The 20,639-nt window shown below is 47.8% G+C and overlaps 1 protein-coding gene across 1 annotated transcript in view; it reads right to left on the reverse strand.

Annotated features, from left to right (window-relative positions):
• SCN3B (sodium voltage-gated channel beta subunit 3) overlaps positions 1 to 20,055 on the reverse strand; it is a 28,246-nt gene extending 8,191 nt beyond the window's left edge. The window contains exons 1-3 of the mRNA XM_075546740.1: positions 19,554 to 20,055; positions 7,151 to 7,314; positions 2,733 to 2,958 (exon numbers count right to left, since the gene is read on the reverse strand). Of these exons, the coding sequence (XP_075402855.1) occupies positions 2,733 to 2,958; positions 7,151 to 7,314; positions 19,554 to 19,608 (445 nt within the window). The 5' untranslated portion in view covers positions 19,609 to 20,055. The remainder of the gene's footprint in view (positions 1 to 2,732; positions 2,959 to 7,150; positions 7,315 to 19,553) is intronic.
• Between the last annotated feature and the right edge of the window lie 584 nt (positions 20,056 to 20,639).

The following is a 20,639-nucleotide window of genomic DNA, read 5'->3' on the forward strand; positions in this document are numbered from 1 at the left end:
TATAGGAGCAGAAGCCTCCTGTCGCTCCTAGGGAGAGGCTGATGGTCTCAAACTGCAGACCTTGCAGCTAGCAGCCCAATATGTCACCATTGTGCCACCAAGGCATATTCTCCCGATCACGTGGCAGAGAACCAGCTTTATGATTAGCGGTTCTCCACCTGTGGGTCAAAACCCCTTTGGGGGTCAAATGACCCTTTCACAGGGGTCACCCAATTCATAACAGTAGCAAAATGACAGTGATGAAGTAGCAGCGAAAATCATGTTATGGTTGGGGGGCCACCACATGAGGAACTGTGTTAAAGGGTCGCAGCATTGGGAAGGGTGAGCACCACTGCTTCTGAGCCTTTGGTATCCCTAGACCTCCAGTCCCCTCCCCTGTGCAGGGCCTTGCTCATTAAGAGCTCAGCTCAGAGATGCGGGCTCAGGCCTCCAAGGTGGAATGGGGGGCAGAGGAACAGCTCAAAGCCCCTGAAAACATTGCACAACCTCAAGGTCTTTCATGGACTGGTCACCGCCTATTGGCATCTGTGCTATGACTGTGCCGCGAAAACCTGTTGTCTCTTTTAAAATGCAAAACTCTGAAACAACCCAGGAAGCTGCCCTCAGTGGCTCTCATTAGCCCAAGTTCAAGAGGCCTCCGTTTTCTGTCCTAGAGCCAGGTAAGGAAAGTCTAAGTCAGGCTAAGGCCCCGTTTCAGAGGAGATGCCCTGGGATCACAATGGAAAGGGGGTATGCTGGGGTGGAGTGGTTGCTTTAAGCAGCTGTACAGCGAAGACCTGGTGGAGGTGGCTCTCAGCATCACCACGGAGGGGAAAAAAAATAAAGGTGGCAGGAGGGGGGGGGATGCAGGGAGCAGCAGAAACATCCTGATAGGTGAACTCTGTGAATTTTGAGCCTGCTGCTGGTGCTAATGTGCTTCATGGCCTCACGCGAGCCTCTCGCCCTCCCAGCACCCTGTCCCTACCCCCACCAAAGGAGGAGCAACACTACTGCATGCACTCATCATTGGAGAGTCACTCCAATGCTTGCTTGCCAGACCTCACCCCAAACCTCCAGGGCCACACCGGCAAGACAGCGGAGGAGGCCACTAAATTTTGGGAAAGCCCCATGAGTGATTCTGATGTCCATTCTTTGTTCAGAACTTCTAGCAAGATATTGTGCATGATCAAACATCCCCAGAATCTCTCTGTCTACAATAACAAATTCATTTTCTTTACATTCCTACCTAAGCCTTACCCTGGTACCTAACAGGCTGAATGACAGGTTTGCCTCACTTTCTACTGAAAGCTCTGGAGATAAAACTTGAGTGAGCAGGAGGAGGGAGACAGGGATTTTCCCATATCCTGGGGCTCTCCAGCCAACAGTTCCCAACAGAGGCCAGTAGAAGGCCTAAGCTCCCTGTCCCCAGAAAGCAAAACTCTCAAATTCACTGCCATAAACAGAGGATAAGGGAGCTTCTGAAAGAAAGGTATCTCAGAGAGCTGCCAGGCCAACCCCTGTATTTCACACAGAAGGAGTCAGGCTCTGAGGGGAGATGTGAGCTGAGATTCAGGTGGCCTTTTGCACTTTCAAAATTGAACTACCTCCCAGGTTAGACATGTTGCCTGACATATTGCATGTCTTTCTCTGCCATCCTCAAGTTTACCTCATAATTTGTATCACAAGAACTTATGCTAAAAAAGAAACGTATAAACTGGAAGTCAGGATTCCTAGATTCATTTTTTTTCTATAGGAAAAGCCCTAGGCATCTTTAATGTGGTCTCTTCTCTCATAGTCCACACCTTTGCTTGCTTAGCAGTCTGCTCCTTGGTGCTGCAAGACTGCTCACTAAGAAAGTGCGGGAGACAAGTGTCTGTGGGAAAAGGTACATACAACAGAATTATCACTAAGCCTGGGTGAGAAAACACAAAGGGAAATTCACATGTACTCCAGACAAGTGAAGGAAGATTTTCTAGCACCTAGGAGCAGCAGTTCTTAGAGTCCACTGAGAGCAGAACAAGTCCGCTGAAGGAGTGAAGTACCCTCCAACTCCACCCTGGGGATTTTCAGGCTCAGGCATCAGCAGAAACCTTTGAGTTACATTGGTGAAAGGGTTTCCCCCCCAGTGAGAACTAGCTGTGGAGTCTGACGAATTTACAGTCAAGACTAGAGAGATTCCCTCTCTCCCCATTGAGAATAAAACTGTGTCGTCTGAGGCGGGGCTGCATGTGCATTCCTGATGGAAGAACACATTTTGGTTTAGAGCAAAGGTCCTCCCAGTGTGGGCCCTACACCGGCAGCATCAGCATCCCCTGGGAAAATGTCAGGCATGCAAGTGCTCAGGCTCCACCCTAGACTTATGGAATCAAAGTTTGGGTTTTAAAAAGATCTGCAGGACATTGGGAAAGACCCAAGGACCACTAGTGTGTGAGAACCACTGATATTTTACTTTTAGACAGGAGATGGATAAAGTAGATAAGTGTGAAAAAAGAGAAGAGGGGCTAGTTGAGTTGGTAACAGATTTTGTGAAAGCTCTAAGGATGAGCCCCAAAACCCAAAAGCGGGTATTCTGCCATCTCCAAAACTTCCTGCTTGGTGGAAAAGAGATGAAAGACAAGCTGGCCACTAAAAGAAAACAGATCCATGGTGACAGATTTAGATATCACCTCCTCCATACATGCTTTTTAGCATTCTCCAAGTGTCTTCATTTACCCACCTGTCTTCTTCCCCGGGACCTGGTGCCCAAGCCTTACCCTTCTCAGTGACTCGGAGTGGGATAAGTCGCGTCGTTTTCACAAAGGGACGATGTGCCTCAAACTCAAACTCCCGGGACACGTTGCAGGTGTAGAGGCCGGAGTCATTCAGGGTGACATTGAGCACAGTGATGGACACGTCCTGCAGGTCCTTGCTCCCATTCCACTGCAGGCGCCCCTGAAAGGGGCTGTCCACCTCCTGGTGGCCATTTCGGTACTCATAGATCTGTGGGTAGAGAAGCAGATGGCGTCGGGACAGGAGAGAGGGTAGAGCAGGCAAGCAGAGATGGAGACAGTAGAGAGAACAGAATGGTGCATGGACAAGGACAATCAAGGACAAGGTGACAAAGGCACTCATAATGTAAGCGTCTGGTGATAAGGAAAAGGAGAGGGCAGGAAAAGAGGAAAAACAGAGCGGTGGGCAGAGGCCGATACATATCAAGGCATACGGACATGGCAAGCGAGGAGCATGAGAAAAATAGGCAGGAGGCAGGGAAAAAAGAGAGATGGAAAGAAGGTGCAGTCCACAAGTACCCAGGAGGGGGCGTTAAGAGGGAGATAGGACTGGAAAGGATAAAATGGAAGAACAAGAGACACGGTAAGATGTGTCATGGGGACAGCCAGAGAGAGAACGGGTGGCGTATTGAAGACACTGAATGCCCAACACGTCACTCTCCCAGCTGTCCCCTTGAGGGCAGGCAGGGTGGATCAGGCCACGGGAATAGGCCCGGGATGCCAGCACGTCGCAGAGGAGCAGAGTGCTACAGGCTGCTATGAACAGATCAGGGCGTTTTCTCTGGCGTCCATTATAACGGGAATCAAGTCTCTACATCCCTTTCCTCAAACATTTCTATCTCTTCTGAGGCCTGTGGCTGTAATATCCATTCTGCTTGCCACTAGCCAAGTGAGGCAAATTTGAATGACTGAAAATAGGATAAAGTTTAAAATCCAATTTTTCACGCCACATTTCACATGATCGTCACTGATGGCCAGTGGCTACTGCTATGGACAGCCCAGATATAGGACATGCCCACCATCATAAAATGTCTACTAGATTTCTTTTCTTCTTTCTGAGTCACCTTTTCCTCAGTTTGGGCAGGGCCGAAAGCAGTATAGGTGACTGGCAGATTGCCAAGCACAAGACACAGGAGCCTTTACATCTGTCCAAGATGTGAACTCTACCCGGAGTTCTGACCTCAGTCCCAGCTTTGCCAACATGGCACCAACAAGCCTGTGCTAAGCTCGGTTACGCTTCCACTGGTTCCTGTCCTAATGCCCGATCAGAGCAAATCTCTATCACAGTGGGATCAACAGCCCGAAATTAAAAATGCATTCAAATTCAGGGAGGCTACCAAGAAGTGCAAGTGAAACGCCTTTTCACACGTCATCTCCATTAAGAGTCTCTTGGAAGAGGTCCTTGCCTCCAACAGGTTCGTTGTTCCTCAAAAAAAGTGTTGATCTGTTGTGAATCTAGGGACCTAGTCCAAATCTAAGCTCTTTCACTAGCTAGTTGACTTTGAACTTAGCTGCTTTGAGCCCCAGCTACTTTATTTACATATACATGTGTGGGTTTGTGTGTGTGTGCATGGATTTATTAAAATATAAACATGTACTGTTTATGGACACACTTGTGTACGTATGTGCACAGCATATACATACATGGTATATACAAGTGCATTTGTGTAAAAGTCATGGAACATAGTGGGTAAGCACTTGGCCACTAACTGAAAACTAGACGGTTCAAACTCACTGGCAGCTCCAAGGTAGAAGGATGTGGTGTCTGCTTCCACATCTATTCACAGCCTTGGAAACCTGTTTCTCTAAAGAATCACAATGAATCAGAAACAATTCAATGACCACGGGTTTGGGGGATAAGTATATGCATGTGCAGTGTGTTGGTGCCGTCTATAGGTGCTGTCGAGTCAGGTCTTACTCATAGCGGCCCGATATACAACCGAAGGAAACTGCCTGGTCCGGCACCATCTTCACAATTATTCCTATACTTGAACCCACAGCTGCGCCACTGTGTCAATCCATCATGTTGAAGGCCTTGTTCTTTTTCACTGCCCCAAACTTAACCAAGCAAGATTTCCTTCTCCATACATGTGTATGTAGATATTTATATATCTATATGGCTTCATGTATATGTATATAGCAATGTATATTATATACAGTACATGTATATATATGTATATAGCTTCAAAATACATGTATTTGGGCTGTAGGCATGGCTTTAAAATACATATGTATATTCATGTGTTTATGTAGTCGAAAAGCTTGTGGAAAACAGAAATCAGAGATAATGAAACTTTTCGGGAGCCTTTTGAAGCTTCCATGTGTAAGCTAGCAAAGACAGTGCTTACTGTACTCCGGGCACTCTTCTATTTACTTATTTTTGTTTGTTTGGGTTTCTTTATTTCATTAGTAATGTTTTGGGGGTTTTAAGCTAGTAATTTTTTTAAACTTTTTTTTTATAACGTTTGGGTAAACGTTTACAAAACAAATTCACTTTCCACTCGCGATGTCCACACTACTCATTTGATGGCAATGATTAGAGCGTCCACAATGTACCAGCTCTCTTCTCTCTTCCTCCTGGGTTCCCCTTTTCTATCTGTCCTTCTTTCTTGCCCCTTCTTGCCTTCTGAACTTTGTTTTTGGCAAATGCTGCCCTATCGGTCTCGTGTGGATGAGTATTCTAAGGAGTATATTTCTCCTGGTGGTATCATTCACTCTATAGGCCTCTCTATTTCTTGGTTTGAAGATGCTTTGTCGGGGTGAACTTGGTTCCAGAGAAGAAAGGTGTCTGAAGGGGATAGTATCTGGGAGTCTAGCAATCTCCATCACGTTAGTCAGGCCGGGTTCCTTCTTCTGATTGGGGATTGGTTCCATGCTTCGCTCTGACTCTCTTCAGATCTTCTGTTTGATTCCAGTAGTGTCAGCCAAGCAGCATCTAGTTAACTGGGGCGGAGGTTTGTGTGGTCCATTAGAACTGTGAACTAATTGGTGCCGAGTCTTTGATTTTCTTTACTTCAGACAAAGAAAGACTCATTGTTGACTCTTAGATGGTCACTGCAATTCTTAAGACCCCAGCAGGATGCAGACAAGGGTCTTTGTAGACTATGTTATGCCAAATGACCTAGATGTCCCCCAAGACAAGTCAGGTACTCTTTCAAATGCATTGAGAAGTGTAACTCACGGATTCGCACAACAACCATAGACAGTAAGTGTGGTTTTCACCCCTTTTTAAGAGATGAGGAACTCGAGACACAGGTTAGGCAATCTGTCCAAGATTACAGCCCAAGCCATCAGGCTCCAGAGTCCACTCAATATGAATAACTATTTTGGGATGGTTTTCAAAACACTGAAAAATCATTTCAACACCGACACCAATAGATAGGAACTATAGTGCTGGAACAGAGTCTTGGAATCTTCCTGCTCTTCCAGGGGCTAATTCATTCATTTCGAGATCCTGGGGCAGTCAAGGGGCTCCCCGACGAAGGTGGGAAGGACAGTAGTAGGACCCTTCATGGCTTGATATAGCAAATATCCAGGGACTTCTATAGAATCGCTTAGCTAATTTACCCACTGAGGTGACTATACTGTGTGTACCAATTGAGTTATCCACCTTGGACGTGCCTACCATTATTATTCCACTGGGACTGTGGAAGTTAAGTGATGTAGCCTATGTTTATTACCTCATTAATTATGCTTAGTGTTAGTTCAATTTCTCTAATTCAATTCATATAATAGGATGGTGTAGAAGAATAAATGAAAACATAAGCAATGTTCTTAGTAAGGTGCCTAGCTCACCACCTTACTCACTGGCATTGAGTCAATTCTAATGGACAGCAACCTTATATAATTTCTGAGGCTGTAAATCTTTAGTAGGAGCTAAAGCCTCACTTTTCTTACACAGAGCATTTGGTAGGTTTGTACAGCTTACCTTGTGGTTAGCAGTTCAATCTTAGCCGAGAGTGCCACCAGAACACTGTCTAGCACACTCACTCACTGTGACTGAGTCGATGCCAACTCATAGCAACCCCGTGGGACTGTCACTGTTAGTTTCTGAGGCTGTAACTCTTTCTGGGTGTACAAAGTTCCATCTTTCTCCCACACCGTGACTGATCATTTCAAATTGCTGACCTTGCAGTTAGCAGCCCAATGTGTAATCTAAATATTGTGTATCTTTTCCTCTCCCATCCTTCTTCTTGTAACCAGGGCCACAGGCAGCTGTCCAATAATACCCTTCCTCTCAGTGCAGTTGGGCTCAACCCAAACTGTCTGGCTCTCTCAGAGAAGCTGCCAGCGTTCCAGCGAGAGAGACGTGGCTGTTAGATGGCATTCCCTAGATTCTCAAGAGCTGGGCAGCAATGGTGGAAGTCAGCAAAAGCAAAGCCAGAGTCAGTAGTCAAACATACAAGGAAATCTTTACCGCCCTCAGGCCTGTAGAACCACTCCACCACCGTGGTGGCCTCCACCTCCTCCCTCTTCATGCAGGAGATGCAGCGAAGCTTCATGAAATTGCCCTGAACAGCCTCCGTCTCCGAGGGCACCTCCACACACACAGGGAAGCAGACACTGACTGGAGAGAGAATGGATGACAAGGAAGGAACAGGAGGGGGGTGGGGAGAGAAAGACATTGGAGAGGGGAAAAAGGAGGGGAAGGAGGAGAGACAGATCAGGAAGAAGAATGAGACCATTGGAAAAAACCCAAATGCATGTAACTGTTCTTTACCCAGGCTCTCTGAGTGTGTGCTGTGCACAGTGTCCTGAGAAGAGGCGCATGGTGATATGGAGAAGACATGGATGATACAAGATATTTCATGAAATCATTTTCTAGAAGCAATGTAGATACAACACAATATATAATTGAGCCTTGTCCTCAAAGACCAGGAGTCTAGATGGGGACAAAGATCCTACATGCACACATTAACTATCCATCCATCCATCCACCCATCCATCCATCCACCCATCCAATCATTAAGTAAACATTCCCTGTACGTTTACTCTCTACGAGGCCTTATGTCAGATGAGAGAAACAAAGAAGAATATAGCACTAACCATGTCCTAAAGGGCTTTCCTAGCTACAATCCCACGAGACCATCCAGTGACCCTCAAAGAGATGGACGAGCACAAAAGCTACAACAACAATTGTGAGGGTGGTGCAGAACTGGGCAGCGTCTCATTATGTTGTACATACGGTCACTATAGACCAACGCGGGCTGGACTGCACCTAAGTTCCCAGAGGAGCTCTTACTTACAGAGGAAGCTGAGAGGTCCGTAGATAGCACCCATGTTGTGAAAACCTCTATGTGTCATTCACCATATAAGGCACTGAGTATGTTGATGCCAGGACATGTATGATTGTATCTGTGCTTTATGAAACATACATATGACTCTTGCTATGTGGTGGAAGATTAAGTTGCAATGAGGGAGACAATGAGCTGGTCACTAATTGAGGGCAGTGCTGCCTGCAGAGGAGAGGGAAAGGTTAGATACACTGGCGAGATGTCAGATTATGAGACTCTGCATGCCTTGTAGACGTCCATGCCCTCTAGAGGCTAAGGACCTGTTACAGAAGGTGAGCATTCAGATGGCAAACTCAGAATGAGACAAAGACAAGGCAAGGCTGTCAACAAAGCAAGTACAAACAAGGGCAGCATAACAGGTGCCCAGTGTGGCCAACAGAAGAGGAACCGTGCCTCTTCACTCTCCAGAACAAATCGCAGTCAGTGTTGGGTGTCACCGTTTGCAAAAGGAAGATGTTTAATGAATACAAGATGGTTCAGCGTGACCTCTGCAGTCTGCAGGCGGGCTTCCTGTCCAATAGAGAAGGGTCACATCTTGAGAGAAATGGTTGGCAATACCCTTAGCATGTCATGAGTCTGAAGTCTCGATTGAATACTTGGTGAAACAGAAAGCATGGTCTGACAAATATTTCAAGTACCCCAAGGTGGAGAGTGTGCAGAGAGACCTCTTTGTAGTCCAGAGCCTCGGGGGCACGTTCATAGGAAGGGGAAGTGGCAAAGACGCCATAGTTCAGGGAAGATGACTTTGACAGCCGAACAGGAAAAGATTCTAAGAAATTGACTGTCATGATTATGGAGGCAGGATAAAAGTCATATTTGGTAATTGAAGGCCTGGGGTCCATCTAATATTTAATTTTTAACTCTCAATGTATTCATCAACAACTTCTTGAAGATTCTACCTACCAACTAGAGCAGTAACGGAGTCCTGCCAGCATAGAGGTCATGTGCGCTACTGCTATGTTAAAGGGCAGCACTTGAAAGCCACTGGCTGCTCTGTGAAGCTCGCGCTGCTCCATAAAGAAGTAAGGTCTCAGAAACCCCCCGGGTCCTTCTACCCTGTCCTCCAGGGTCAGTATGAGTTGAAATCAACTCAGTGGCAGTGTGTTGTGAGTAAAATGTAAAGATGATCGCCTAGGAAGCCCCGTGAGGCAGCTCGACACGATCCCATAGGCTGGCTCAACAGCAGTGTGCAGGCAGTGAATGTGTCATGACGGTTCTATGGAATAGTTTATGTGAATTTGCCTTACACAGATGTCATGCATTCATGTTAAGCTGTGTCTTTCTTTATTTGTTCATTTAGTCAAAGTACAAGGGGATTCAAAAAGCTTGTGGGAAAATTTCATTATCTTTTAATTCCATTTTCCACAAACATTTTGAAGGCCCTGTGCGTCAGGTACTGGTGATATAGGGGGACAAGGTAGAAACCGTTCGTGCACTCAGGAAGCCTACATTCTGTTGGGAGAGAGAGAAAATAAACAAGATTGAATTGTAGTGAATGTTATCGGGGGGTTTGGGGGGAGTAAAGCAGAAGAGGAAGCCAAAGAGGAGCCCAGGTGGTGCAAGGATTAAACTTTGAAATTAACTGAAAGGTTGGCAGTTCAAATCCACCAGCAGCTCTGTTAAAAAAAGGCTTAATGATCTTCTCCCATAAACCCTACGGGCTAGTTCTGCTCTGTCATATATAGAGTTGGTGTGAGTCTGATGGTGCCACGCAACAATATAGGAGATGGAGTCATTGGAGAAGGCTTCATGGAAAAGCGACACTGAGAAGGTACTGAAGGAAAACAATGAGGTAGTGAATGATATTGTGGGAATGTGTTTTCAAGGCTCAAGGATACCATGGACACTGTGAGAAGGCACGAGGCCGGTCCACCTTCGGCAAACAATGAACAAAGGGTCAGTGTGGTAGTTACACAATTTTGTGTCAACTTGGTACATAAGAATGAAGGGGTGTCCTAAGGGCCAACAAACGATCCTTGAACTAACTACAAGCTTTTCTTTCTTGATGTGTTTTGTTTTGTTCTTTGTCAGGGGTTTGTTGTTGTTGTTTTGTTGTCTGGTTGTATACTGTTGCTTTGTTTCCCTCTGTCTTATTTTCGTGCATGTTATTGTCTCCACAGGTCTGTCTAAATAAGACAGGCTGGATGAACTATCTGGAAGAAAAACAACGGGACCGACGGTTCCGGGGGGACTTGGGATAGGGGGAAGTGGGGGGTGGTAAGGAAGTGGTGTTAACAAACACAGGGACAAGTGAATAACATGGGACCCAAAATGGCTGTGAGGCGGGAGTAGCAGGCCTGGTAGGAAAAGATCATGGGTAAGGTTACATAAAAAAGAGGTATAGCTGTAACCCAGGTGGGGACAGAGCATGGTAGTAGGGCAGAAGGAAAGTCAAGGGAGATGGAGGAAAGAGCTAGGAGTCAAAGGGCATTTATAGAGGTCTAGACAAAGACATGTACATGCAAATATATATATGAGGATGGGGAAATAGATCTATGCGTCTATATTTATAGGTTTAGCATTAAGGTGGCAGAAGGACCTTGGGCCTCTACTCAAGTACTCCCTCAATGCATGAATACTTTCTTTTATTAAATTGGCACTCTACGATGCTCACCCTCCCGACACAACTGCTGAAGCCAAAGCAGGTGAACAAGTAAATGTGGTGAAGAAAGCTGATGGTGCCCGGCTATCAAAAGAGATAGTGTCTGGGGTCTTAAAGGCTTGAAGATAAACAAGCAGCCATCTAGCTCAGAAGCAACAAAGCCCACATGGAAGAACACACCAGCCTGTGTGGTTGCGTGGTCCCGAAGGGATCAGTTATCAGGCATCAAAGAACAAAAAATCATATCATTGGCTGCACACCTCCATGATACAATCGCCGAAGACAGACGGGTGCATAAGCAAATGTGGTGAAGAAAGCTGATGGTGCCCGGCTATCCAAAGAGATAGTGTCTGGGGTCATAAAGGCTTGAATGTGGACAAGCGGCCATCTAGCTCGGAAGCAATAAAGCCCACATGGAAGAAACACACCAGCCTGTGCGATCGATCACAAGGTGCCAAAGGGACCAAGTATAAGGCATCATGCAATATATATATATATATATATACCATAGTGAATGAATGGGGAAGTGCAGAGTGGAGACCCAAAGCCCATTTGTCAGCCACTGGAGATCCCCTCACAGAGGGGTTTAGGAGAGGAGATGAGTCAGTCAGGGTGCGATGTAGTACCGATGAAGAACACAGCTTTCCCCCAGATCCTGGATGCTTCCTCCCCCCAACTACCATGATCCGAATTCTACCTTGCAGGACTGGATAGGGCAGAGGTTGTACACTGGTGCATATGGGAGCTGGAGGCACAGGGAACCCAGGGTGGACGATACCTTCAGGACCAGGGGTGTGAGGGGCAATACTGGGAGAGTAGAGGGTGAGTGGGTTGGAAAGGGGGGACTGAGTACATGGATCCACATGTAACCTCCTCCCTGGGAGACGGACGGCAGAGAAGGCGGGGGGGAGACTCCGGATAGGGCAAGATCTGGCAAAATAACAATCTATAAATTATCAAGGCCTCATGAGGGAGGAGGGAACGGGGAGCGGGGAGGGAGGGGGAAAAAAGAGGGCCTGATGCAAAGGGCTTAAGTGGAGAGCACATGCTTTGAAAATGATTAGGGCAGGGAATGTGCGGATGTGCTTTATACAATTGATGTATGTATATGTGTGGATTGTGCTAAGAGTTGTATGAGCCCCTAATAAAATGTAAAAAAAATAAAAAGAATGAAGGGGTGGAGTTTAGCCTGTCAATCAGGTCACAGCCTAATCCCTCCTCATGGGCATGGGCTTCTCATGAGGATTCTGGGAACTCTGCTACACCTTCCTGATGACAAGCCACATAGAGCCACATAGATGGCAGGGAATGCCCTGGAGATGCTTTCACCACCACTGGATCAATAAGACTTTCCACTCACTGGCCTGTGATCTTCTTGCATTCTGCATCATTGCCTGTGCTGCGTGAGTCTGAAGAATTTATGGACTAGTATCGGATAAATGGGCTAATATTGGACTTATGGACTTGATATGCTCTGGGCTGGGATGTTTTCTGAATATACAATTACTCTTTGGTATAAAACTCTCTCTTACACACACGTCTCTGGATTTGTTTCTCTAGTCAACCTGCACTAACACAGTCAGGTAATTACTAAATAACCGGGGCACCAACTGACAACTGATAGGACAACCACTCTAGCTCAGGTACCTGGAGTAGAGAATGCAGGAACCGGACAAATTACAAAGGAGGGCTGAGGGAAGACAATGCTTAGGAGATGCTCTGGCAAGGTTGTTAACCCCTCAGAACTCAGCCATGAGGAATGGGGAAGGGGCTTATGAACTAAGGGATAAAATGCTTTCCCAGGAGCTGTGAGGAATGTCCCCCCCCACTTTGGGCCAATTTGTCTCAGGGCTTGGGTGCCTGATTTTACAAAATCAAACAGTAAAGTCTTCCATTTTGCTAAAGTGAGTCAGATTGGATTTCTTGAGTGTTCGTGATAAAAATCCTGTGAAATCCCATTGGTAGGCTCATATGCAATAAGGCAGTCCATACCAGTTGTCTCCAGAGAAAGACCCATTGGGGTATGGCCCAGATCAGGGATTTATACTGATCTGCCAATTACCAAGAGGAACCAATACAGTGTCTGGAATTTCAACAATGCTTCTCACAAAACTGGGGGCTCATCCAGGATATTTTCCACCCATCTGGAGCAGCAGCCCTGGTGGAAAAGGACATGGGAAGCATCCCACCTGGGTTTTAGCAGCCTGCTCCACAGAGTTGGCTGCCTCCCAGTAACGACCTGAGGCTGTGAGAGGAGCAAGTGAGAAAGATGGCGGGCAGAGGTGAAAACAGACTACTGAGGCTACCAGGCAACCTCGTGCAGGAGCCAGGGTGAGAAAACTGGACTGTCAGTACTCCCTTGGTGGTCTGGCATTTTCAGGGGGTCCAATTTGTGTGGCTGAGGCATATCTTGGATATGAAGCAAGTGCTGAGTTCTAATCCATGTTTCTGTCCTCTGGAGAGGGAAATGTATGGACAGGGATGAAATGAATCTTGGGGTGTGCCAAGAAATCACCAAAGAAAGGGGTATTGAGAACACAAGGTATGTGCAAAAAGACTCCAAGGAAGTGGGGTTGGGGGCAGAGTGGGGTGCACAGAGCTCAGATGCCTAACACTGACACCAAGAGAAAATGGGAAACAAAAGCTCTAGGCCTAGGAAGGAGAAACAGAATGGAAAGGGAGGTGACCCTAGGGACATTCCTCCCAACAGTCCTTTAAGGAGGATGGTGAAGGTTTGGGAGGGCAATCCCCAAACCCGGGATAGAGAAAAGCAAAAGATGGTTAAATATGGCTGCTTCGTTTAGTCCAAAGGACTAATTTGCTCACCATCTGTGTTCTGGCTCCAATTTGGCTCCATTGCGGACTGGGTCAGGCTCCAGTTCGCAATGTGAATGACCGGACACCGCTCTCTAACATGGACGTGGCCTATGTCCTATGCTGGCTGGGAGGGGAATTGACACCAGTTCAGGGGTATGTTTCCTCTTAAGGAGGCAAAAAGGGGACTCTGTACCAAGACAGTAGGATCCTCTAGCTTGTCTGCCCCCTCCTCATGCCACACAGCAGAGATACAGGGACTGAGAAAGCTGAATGGATAGCTCCATCCTACCAAGATTTGAGAAAGGAATTAAAGCAACATAAAAAAGGGACCTTCCGCAGTTTCTCCCGCCCTCTAAACAATAGATGTTTCCCCTTTGGGAGGTCCCAATAGGCCAAAGGGAAATTGGGTCTATTAATATCCCTCTTGGAAGTACTGAAACTAGAAATTGCAAAAAAGCAATGAAATTCCTCTTTGAAGTCCCTCTTGACCTATCAGATCAATTATTAGATCAATTTCTGAGCTCTAATGATGGAAATCATGTCCATCACGGCCATCCCATTTACAGCAGAAGAGAAGAGGGTGATTCCAAGAGCGGTCCTATTGGTCTGGGAAGGGAGTACCGCCGAGGGAGCGAGATGCTCCTCATCCTGGAGAGAAATTCCCCAACGCTGACCCAGGGTGGGACAGTAATGACCCAGAGGGCAGATGCCAGGTGACTGGCCACCCAATTTTGAAAAATTGAAAAATAAAGGCCTCTCTCACTAAAGGGGGGACAAGTTGGATTTCATGAGCATTCATCAGTTAAAATCATGTGAAACCTATTAGTAAACTCATATGGGATAAGGCAGTCCGTCCCAGTTCTCTCTCTCCCTCCACCCCCTTCCCCCACCCCCCTCTCTCTCCGGGGTTTATACTGACCTGCCAGTTACCAAGAGGAACCTATACAGTGTCTGGGATTTCAACAATGTTTTTCCCAGCCACCAAGGCAGAAGTTCAGTGATCAGGATGGGAAAAGGAGAAAGTGGGGCAGGAAAGATAGCTGAAGACCAGATCATGCAGGCAGGTCTTATAGATCATGCTTAGGATTTTGGCTTTTTCCTAGAGTAAAATTGGAACATTGGTAGGTTTGAGTAGAAGAATGACATGATCTGATTTTATGCAAAATCATATCATCTGTGTGGAAAATAATCTGAAGGTGTGCTGGGGGACAAGAGAGGGAGAATGGAGAACAGCTAATAGGCTAATACAGTGATCCGACTAAAAGATGGTTTTGTTTGGAGTTAGATGGTAGTGGAGGTAATGGTAATGAAAAGAAATAATTTACCGAGCTCCTGTCCTGAAGTAGATAAGAGGGCATGTTCTCTAGTAGATGACTCACTGCCATCGAGTTGATGTCGACTTATAGGACAAGACTCTATAGGACAGGGTAGAATTGCCCCTGTCAGTTTCTGGACTGTAACTATTTACTCTCTCTTGAGGAACAGCTGGTGGTTTCAAACTGCTGACCTTGAGGATTTCAGTCCGATGCATAACCACTGTGCCATCAGGGATCCCTTCTGTAGCAGACGGGATGGTCTGTAGTAGGAGGACAGTCAGTTCAGTCATCGTTAAAGGAGGGAAAATGGTATGTGCAAAGTCTAGATGGTGAATGTAGCATGGCGGCAATGGAGAGTAGCCTCTTTCCTGAGGTGACTACAATCCAAGGCATCCAGAGGGGGCAAACCCCATCACTTCTCTTTCTCAGGCAAACATCCTGTTTGACAGCTGAAAGCCTGCTAATGAAGTGCTTGATCTCACCTACTGCCAGCATGTGGATCCCAACTAAGAGTGACTCTATAGGACAGAGCAGAATGGTCCCTTTGGGTTTCTGCGACTTTAATTCTTTACGGGAGTAGACAGACTCACCTTCTTCCTATGGAGCCACTGTTTTAAGTTCAAACTGCTCACTTTGTTATCATTATCAGCTCGATTCGTGGAAGTCCCACATAGTATACTGCAAAGTGACCACACAATCCTCCCATCCATGTTTGGTCGTCCTTTGCAGTGAGTGCGTCTGTTTCTAGATTGCAGACGACTCGCTTTGGCTCATGAAGCAGGAACCAAGAGAACGCCAGCACATTTGTTTCTGCTCTTTTATTGCAAGTGCTGCTCAGATTTCAAATGCTTCCTTTTTTTTTTAAATGAGGGAAGCATCATTCCTTCTATGCAGTGGTATCCGGACAAACATTTTAACAACTGGTTCTCTGAGGAGGAGGAGGAGGAAGCATCCTGCTTTGTAGTATTTGCCCATTTCTGTGAGATGAATACATCACTGTAGTGGATGTCAAGCTACAACATGACTGAATATTGACCTGGGCAGAAATGGGAACTTGTGTCTCATGACTGGGTATGAGCTGCCTCTGGCATCCATGGCCTTGGAGTGGGTTCTGACTCACAGTGACCTCGTTTGTTACAGAGTAGAGCTGAGCTCCATGGGGTCTCTTATCTCTAATCTTCACCGGAGCAGATCACTAGGTCTTTCATCCGTGTTACCTCTGGGTAAATTCAAACCACAAACCTTTTGGTTAGCAACTTGGTGCAAATCATTTTTGCCACCCAGGCCTCTGGCTCCAGCACACCAGTACTCTATTGCTATGAATTTCTATAAATTTTAAACTCCTGAAATAATCTTGGTCAAGTCATTTGACTTTTAGTTTTCCCTTTAATTTTACTTATAATAATGTAATATGATGGTTGTATCTAACAAAGGAATACAGGACTAGTTGCTGTCAAGTCAATATTGACCCATGGAAACCTTCTGTGTGTCAGAGAAAAACTGTGTTCCAAAGGATTTTCAATAATTATTTTTCTTTTTTCAGACGTAGACCACCAGGCCTTTCTTACTAAGCTCCTCTGGGAGAACTTCCACCTTCCAGCTGGCAGCCACACACATTATAAGTGTTTACACCACACAGGGGCTCCAACTAAACAAGAGCACAATCTATTTTGAGGTACACAGTCATCCACACTGACCATACAAACATCCATGTGCTCCACTGTGCCTAAATATTTCTCTTCTCTGGGGAATGCCAAATCCCCTCCTGTGAGCCTGCTCTCCATTGCACCAAGATAGTGAAAGCTAGGGTTAGAAAAAAATATTTCTAACACTAGTCAATCAGCAAGGCATCGTAGAAATTAGATACAGGAAGGGCTGCTGGGAGAAGACATTCCTGAACTCAGGAGAGGCGGGAGGGGGCAACTGCAGAAAAAGAGCACAGACAAACGGTTGGGGGTGGCTCAGAACCAAGACAGAAGGACAGATGCCTAGCTGGCAATTTTACAAAGCAGTACACATCCCCACAGGATGCTCTAGAACAAGACACACACATACAATGAGCCCATCCTGATTCACGGCGACCCTATAAGACAAAGTTGAACTGCCCCTATGGATTTCTGAGACCATAACTCATGACAGGAGCAGAAAAATCTCAACTCTCTCCTGTGAAATGGCTGGTGGTTTTGAACTACCGGTCTTGTGGTTAGCAGCTCCACTGAAAGACTGAAATCAGGAGACAAGAGTTCTCTAGCAAAGCCTTCACTTCCCTGAGCTCATTTCCCTCTCTAATCTGAAAATCATACTACCTCCTGTGTGGATCAAAAGAAGTGATGGGTTGAAAACTGTAAAAAAAAAAGAGAGAGAGAGAGAGAGGGAGAGAGAGAGAGAGAGAGAGAGAGAGAGAGAGAGAGAGAGAGAGAGAGAGAGAGAGAAAGAGGGAGAGAGAGACAAGAACAAATTTTCAAAAGAGAAAATATACTTCCTTAAAGGAAAGTCGGGGACTTTGTTTAGGGCATGAGAACAAACGACTAGCAAAGACTGCTTTGTTACCCCTCGGCATCATGTGAAAACCAGCTTTGGAAGGAGAACTTTCCGACACTGGAATCACTGCAAGCCAAAGGAAGCGGCTTTTGTGAAGCAGGACTCTTCCCCTTTTATTTGGCAGCTCGCTTTTTCTGAATGAATTCTCATTTCGTCTGCAGCTTTTGGGCTTGGTGAACTGGCATTCGGATTACAAACTAGTTAAAAGGCTGAGCAAAGTTGCGTGTAATGTGTTCACGTTTTCCCAAAGGCGTTCTTTGGCATGGAGCGCGCAGGAGTAGAACATCGAGGACAGCATTCTGCCAGGACGCTGTGAAGAGGTTCCCAGCATGCAGTGGTGGGGCTGAAGGCATGGGAAAGCTAGTCTGCTCCTACTCCCTTGCGTACCTTGCAGGAGGCTGAGACCTGGGGCTCTAGAGGCAAAGGAAGACTCCAGGCCAAGCCCCAGGCAATCCACTCTGGGATCGTGCATTTTGTTGTTTGCTTTGATTCCCTTGCACAAGAATTCGGGCAACAATAAAAAATAAGAAGACACAACAAACCCAACTCATGGAGACGCTGCAGGACGCATTAGAAATGCTCCCCCGCTTTCTGAGGCCACGAAGCTTTACTAGCACACATAGCTTCATCTTTTCCCGAGGAGTAACAACTGGTGAATTCCAGCGACTGACTTTGCTGTTAAGCAGCACAATGCAGAACCACATTAGCACCAGGGCTCAGGCAGGACTCTTCAAAGCTTCTACTAGGAAGCAGTTGGGCCTTGAGAGGACATTCGTGACTCTGAATCTTCTGTACAACGTCATCTCCTGTTGCTTTCCCAATATTCTTTCCTGTGCAGCCAGGCTAACCTCTTCTAAGCCCCGTGTGCTCAGCCCTCGTCTCCCCTGAGAAAACCTCAGCCTTAAATCTTCAAAGCAGGTGAGATCATTGGCAACCTATTATGTCTGCTTCATCTCCAGGCTTGGTCTACTCTACTGGGGATGGACGGCAGTGAGTCTGCCCTTGGGGCTGACATTACTTTCCCTCCCCAGCCCATCAGGCATTGTGCTCCACAGTCAGCTTGGCTCTGCCTCTGATCACTTGTAAAATCCAGATAATGCCGGCAGCTGGAGGCTGGGTACTGAGACTGTTATCACCAGCATGCCTACCACTGCACATGCAAAATGAGCTTTATGCCAGTCATGGGAACACACTCCCCCATGTCTAGTTTCAGCAAGGTGAGTGGGTAGAATCATGCTGCATTATCCTGGCTGTTTTTTCAGCATGGAGGAATACAGCGAAATCATGGAAAGCAATACATCAACTGGAGAACATGTAAATTTGATGTATCAAGGCAGAGAGCAGAGATGTCCAGACACCCCACCCCAACACACACACACACACACACACACACACACACACACACACACACGATTATCACCAATGAATTGAGATACCTACACTAATCTGCTCAGACACACACTACCACACAGGCAGACACCGAGCAATCCACTGCACACAGTGAATTATTATGTAGACTCCTTAAGTTCCTTTTACATAAAATGTACATAGATTCGGATACCCCATCTCTAGGAAATCCATCTCTGACACCATTCTAGCTCAGCGTTTCTGATGCCAGGGAGGGTGAGGGTCACTTCAGTCTCTCACAACAGACAAACAAGGCACCCAGCACCACACCAAAACCCATTAGCTCCACATATTCAAGAAAAATAAATTAAAAATCCAATTTCCGGTGGCCGTTTTTTTTTTAATACATCGCAGCAAAATAGCTGAAACCTGTTCTCCTCTCATTCATTATTCAAACGAAGCAGCTGTATCCACAGGGCGGCCTTTTCACCGAACCTTGTGCTTCTGTTTTAATGGAGGGAAAGTGCTCTGGGGCCCAGCACTCATTGAGAACGGGATGGGAGTGCAACCCAGGAGATGTGTTATCCTGAACGTGCTTGGGACCCCTTCTAACATAACGGGGTGGGGCTGGGGTGTCTTATGGAATGATCAGGAAACTGAAGGAGAGTCGGAAGCACCACCCTGGAGCCCGGGAATAAAGCGGTGGGGTGTAAGCGTCTTTCCCATCTCACGATCATGGAATCCCCGCGAATTTCTCCGTGTCTACCAGCGATGCACAGAGAGAAGCCAAGCGGGGCTCCTTTTCGCCATCCACCACATCATACGGGTTCCTATTGCTAGCATTGCCACTGCTACCTCCATCGTCCACGGCAGGGGAGCTGCTACTTACCCCAGCAGATGAGCACCAGGGAAGCCAGGGGTAACAATCTGTTGAAGGCGGTCATCTTTTTCTGCTAGTGGTTTCCGGGACTAAACAGAGATCGCCGGGTCAAGGGCTGCGTGCGCCCTGTCAGATACTTTCGAGGAAACCCTTTGGGACAAACTGCCCCCGGGGAATGACAGAAGGGCCGAGCGCCCGAGACAGGGGAAGCTTTGCGGTCTGCAGAGGGAGGACAGGGAGTTTCAGCTAGAATCGACCCGAGTCCACAGCCACATTTGGATGGTGATGCTCAGCAGCTCCGCGAAACCCTGGCCCAGATCCGGCTCAGCACCACGGACAGTCTCTTCCGCCGCCACCTCGAACTTGGGCTTCCAGTCGGCCAGCCGCCGGCCCTCGCGCGTCTGCGTGCGGGGACGCTGGGCGGGGGAGCGCAGAGCCGCTCCGGCACTAGGTGGCTCTGCCGCTGTCGAAGGGGTCCATGTTTATCCACCGCTCCTCCCCTAGGAACCGCTACGCCCCGACCCAAACCCGCCCACCCCCGGGCCAGCCGGCCGCATCCGCCCTGGCAGCTCCCGCAGCTGGGCGTGACCCCACAGCCGAAGGCGCTCGGGCGGCCCCGCCGAGATGCAGAAGCGGGTCCACGTCGGTCCCGTCCACGCCCGTGCTCGGCTCCCGGGGGAGGCCCGCGGGGAGGCGGGAAGAAGGCGGAAGCTGGCGTTTGGCTGACGAACCCGGGGAGGGGGGGGGGAGGAGAGGCGGGGGTGGCAAGGGGGAGCCCCTTCCCCGGAGCTCGGTCCCGGCTCGTGCGCTGCCCTCACCCTCACCCTCACCCTCGGTGGCCGGTGGCCCGCTGCCCTTCTCAGCCCCGCGGGCCTTGGGTCCCCGGCGAGCCGGGGCTGCGCAGGCAGCTCTCCGCCCACTCCCCTGCAGCCGCCACGGACCCACCCCCTCGCGCACACTCCCCACCTCCAAGCCGGCGTGCCCCTCCCAGGGCCGAGCGCAGGCGGAGCGGGGGCGGAGCGCTGGGCGGGGCAAGCGCCGGGGGCCTCGGCCATCTCGGGCTCCGTTCCAGATCTGCCTCTGCCACCCCCCACC

This window comes from Tenrec ecaudatus, chromosome 4 (genome assembly GCF_050624435.1).
Source record: "Tenrec ecaudatus isolate mTenEca1 chromosome 4, mTenEca1.hap1, whole genome shotgun sequence".
NCBI classification, from domain to species: Eukaryota; Metazoa; Chordata; class Mammalia; order Afrosoricida; family Tenrecidae; genus Tenrec; species Tenrec ecaudatus.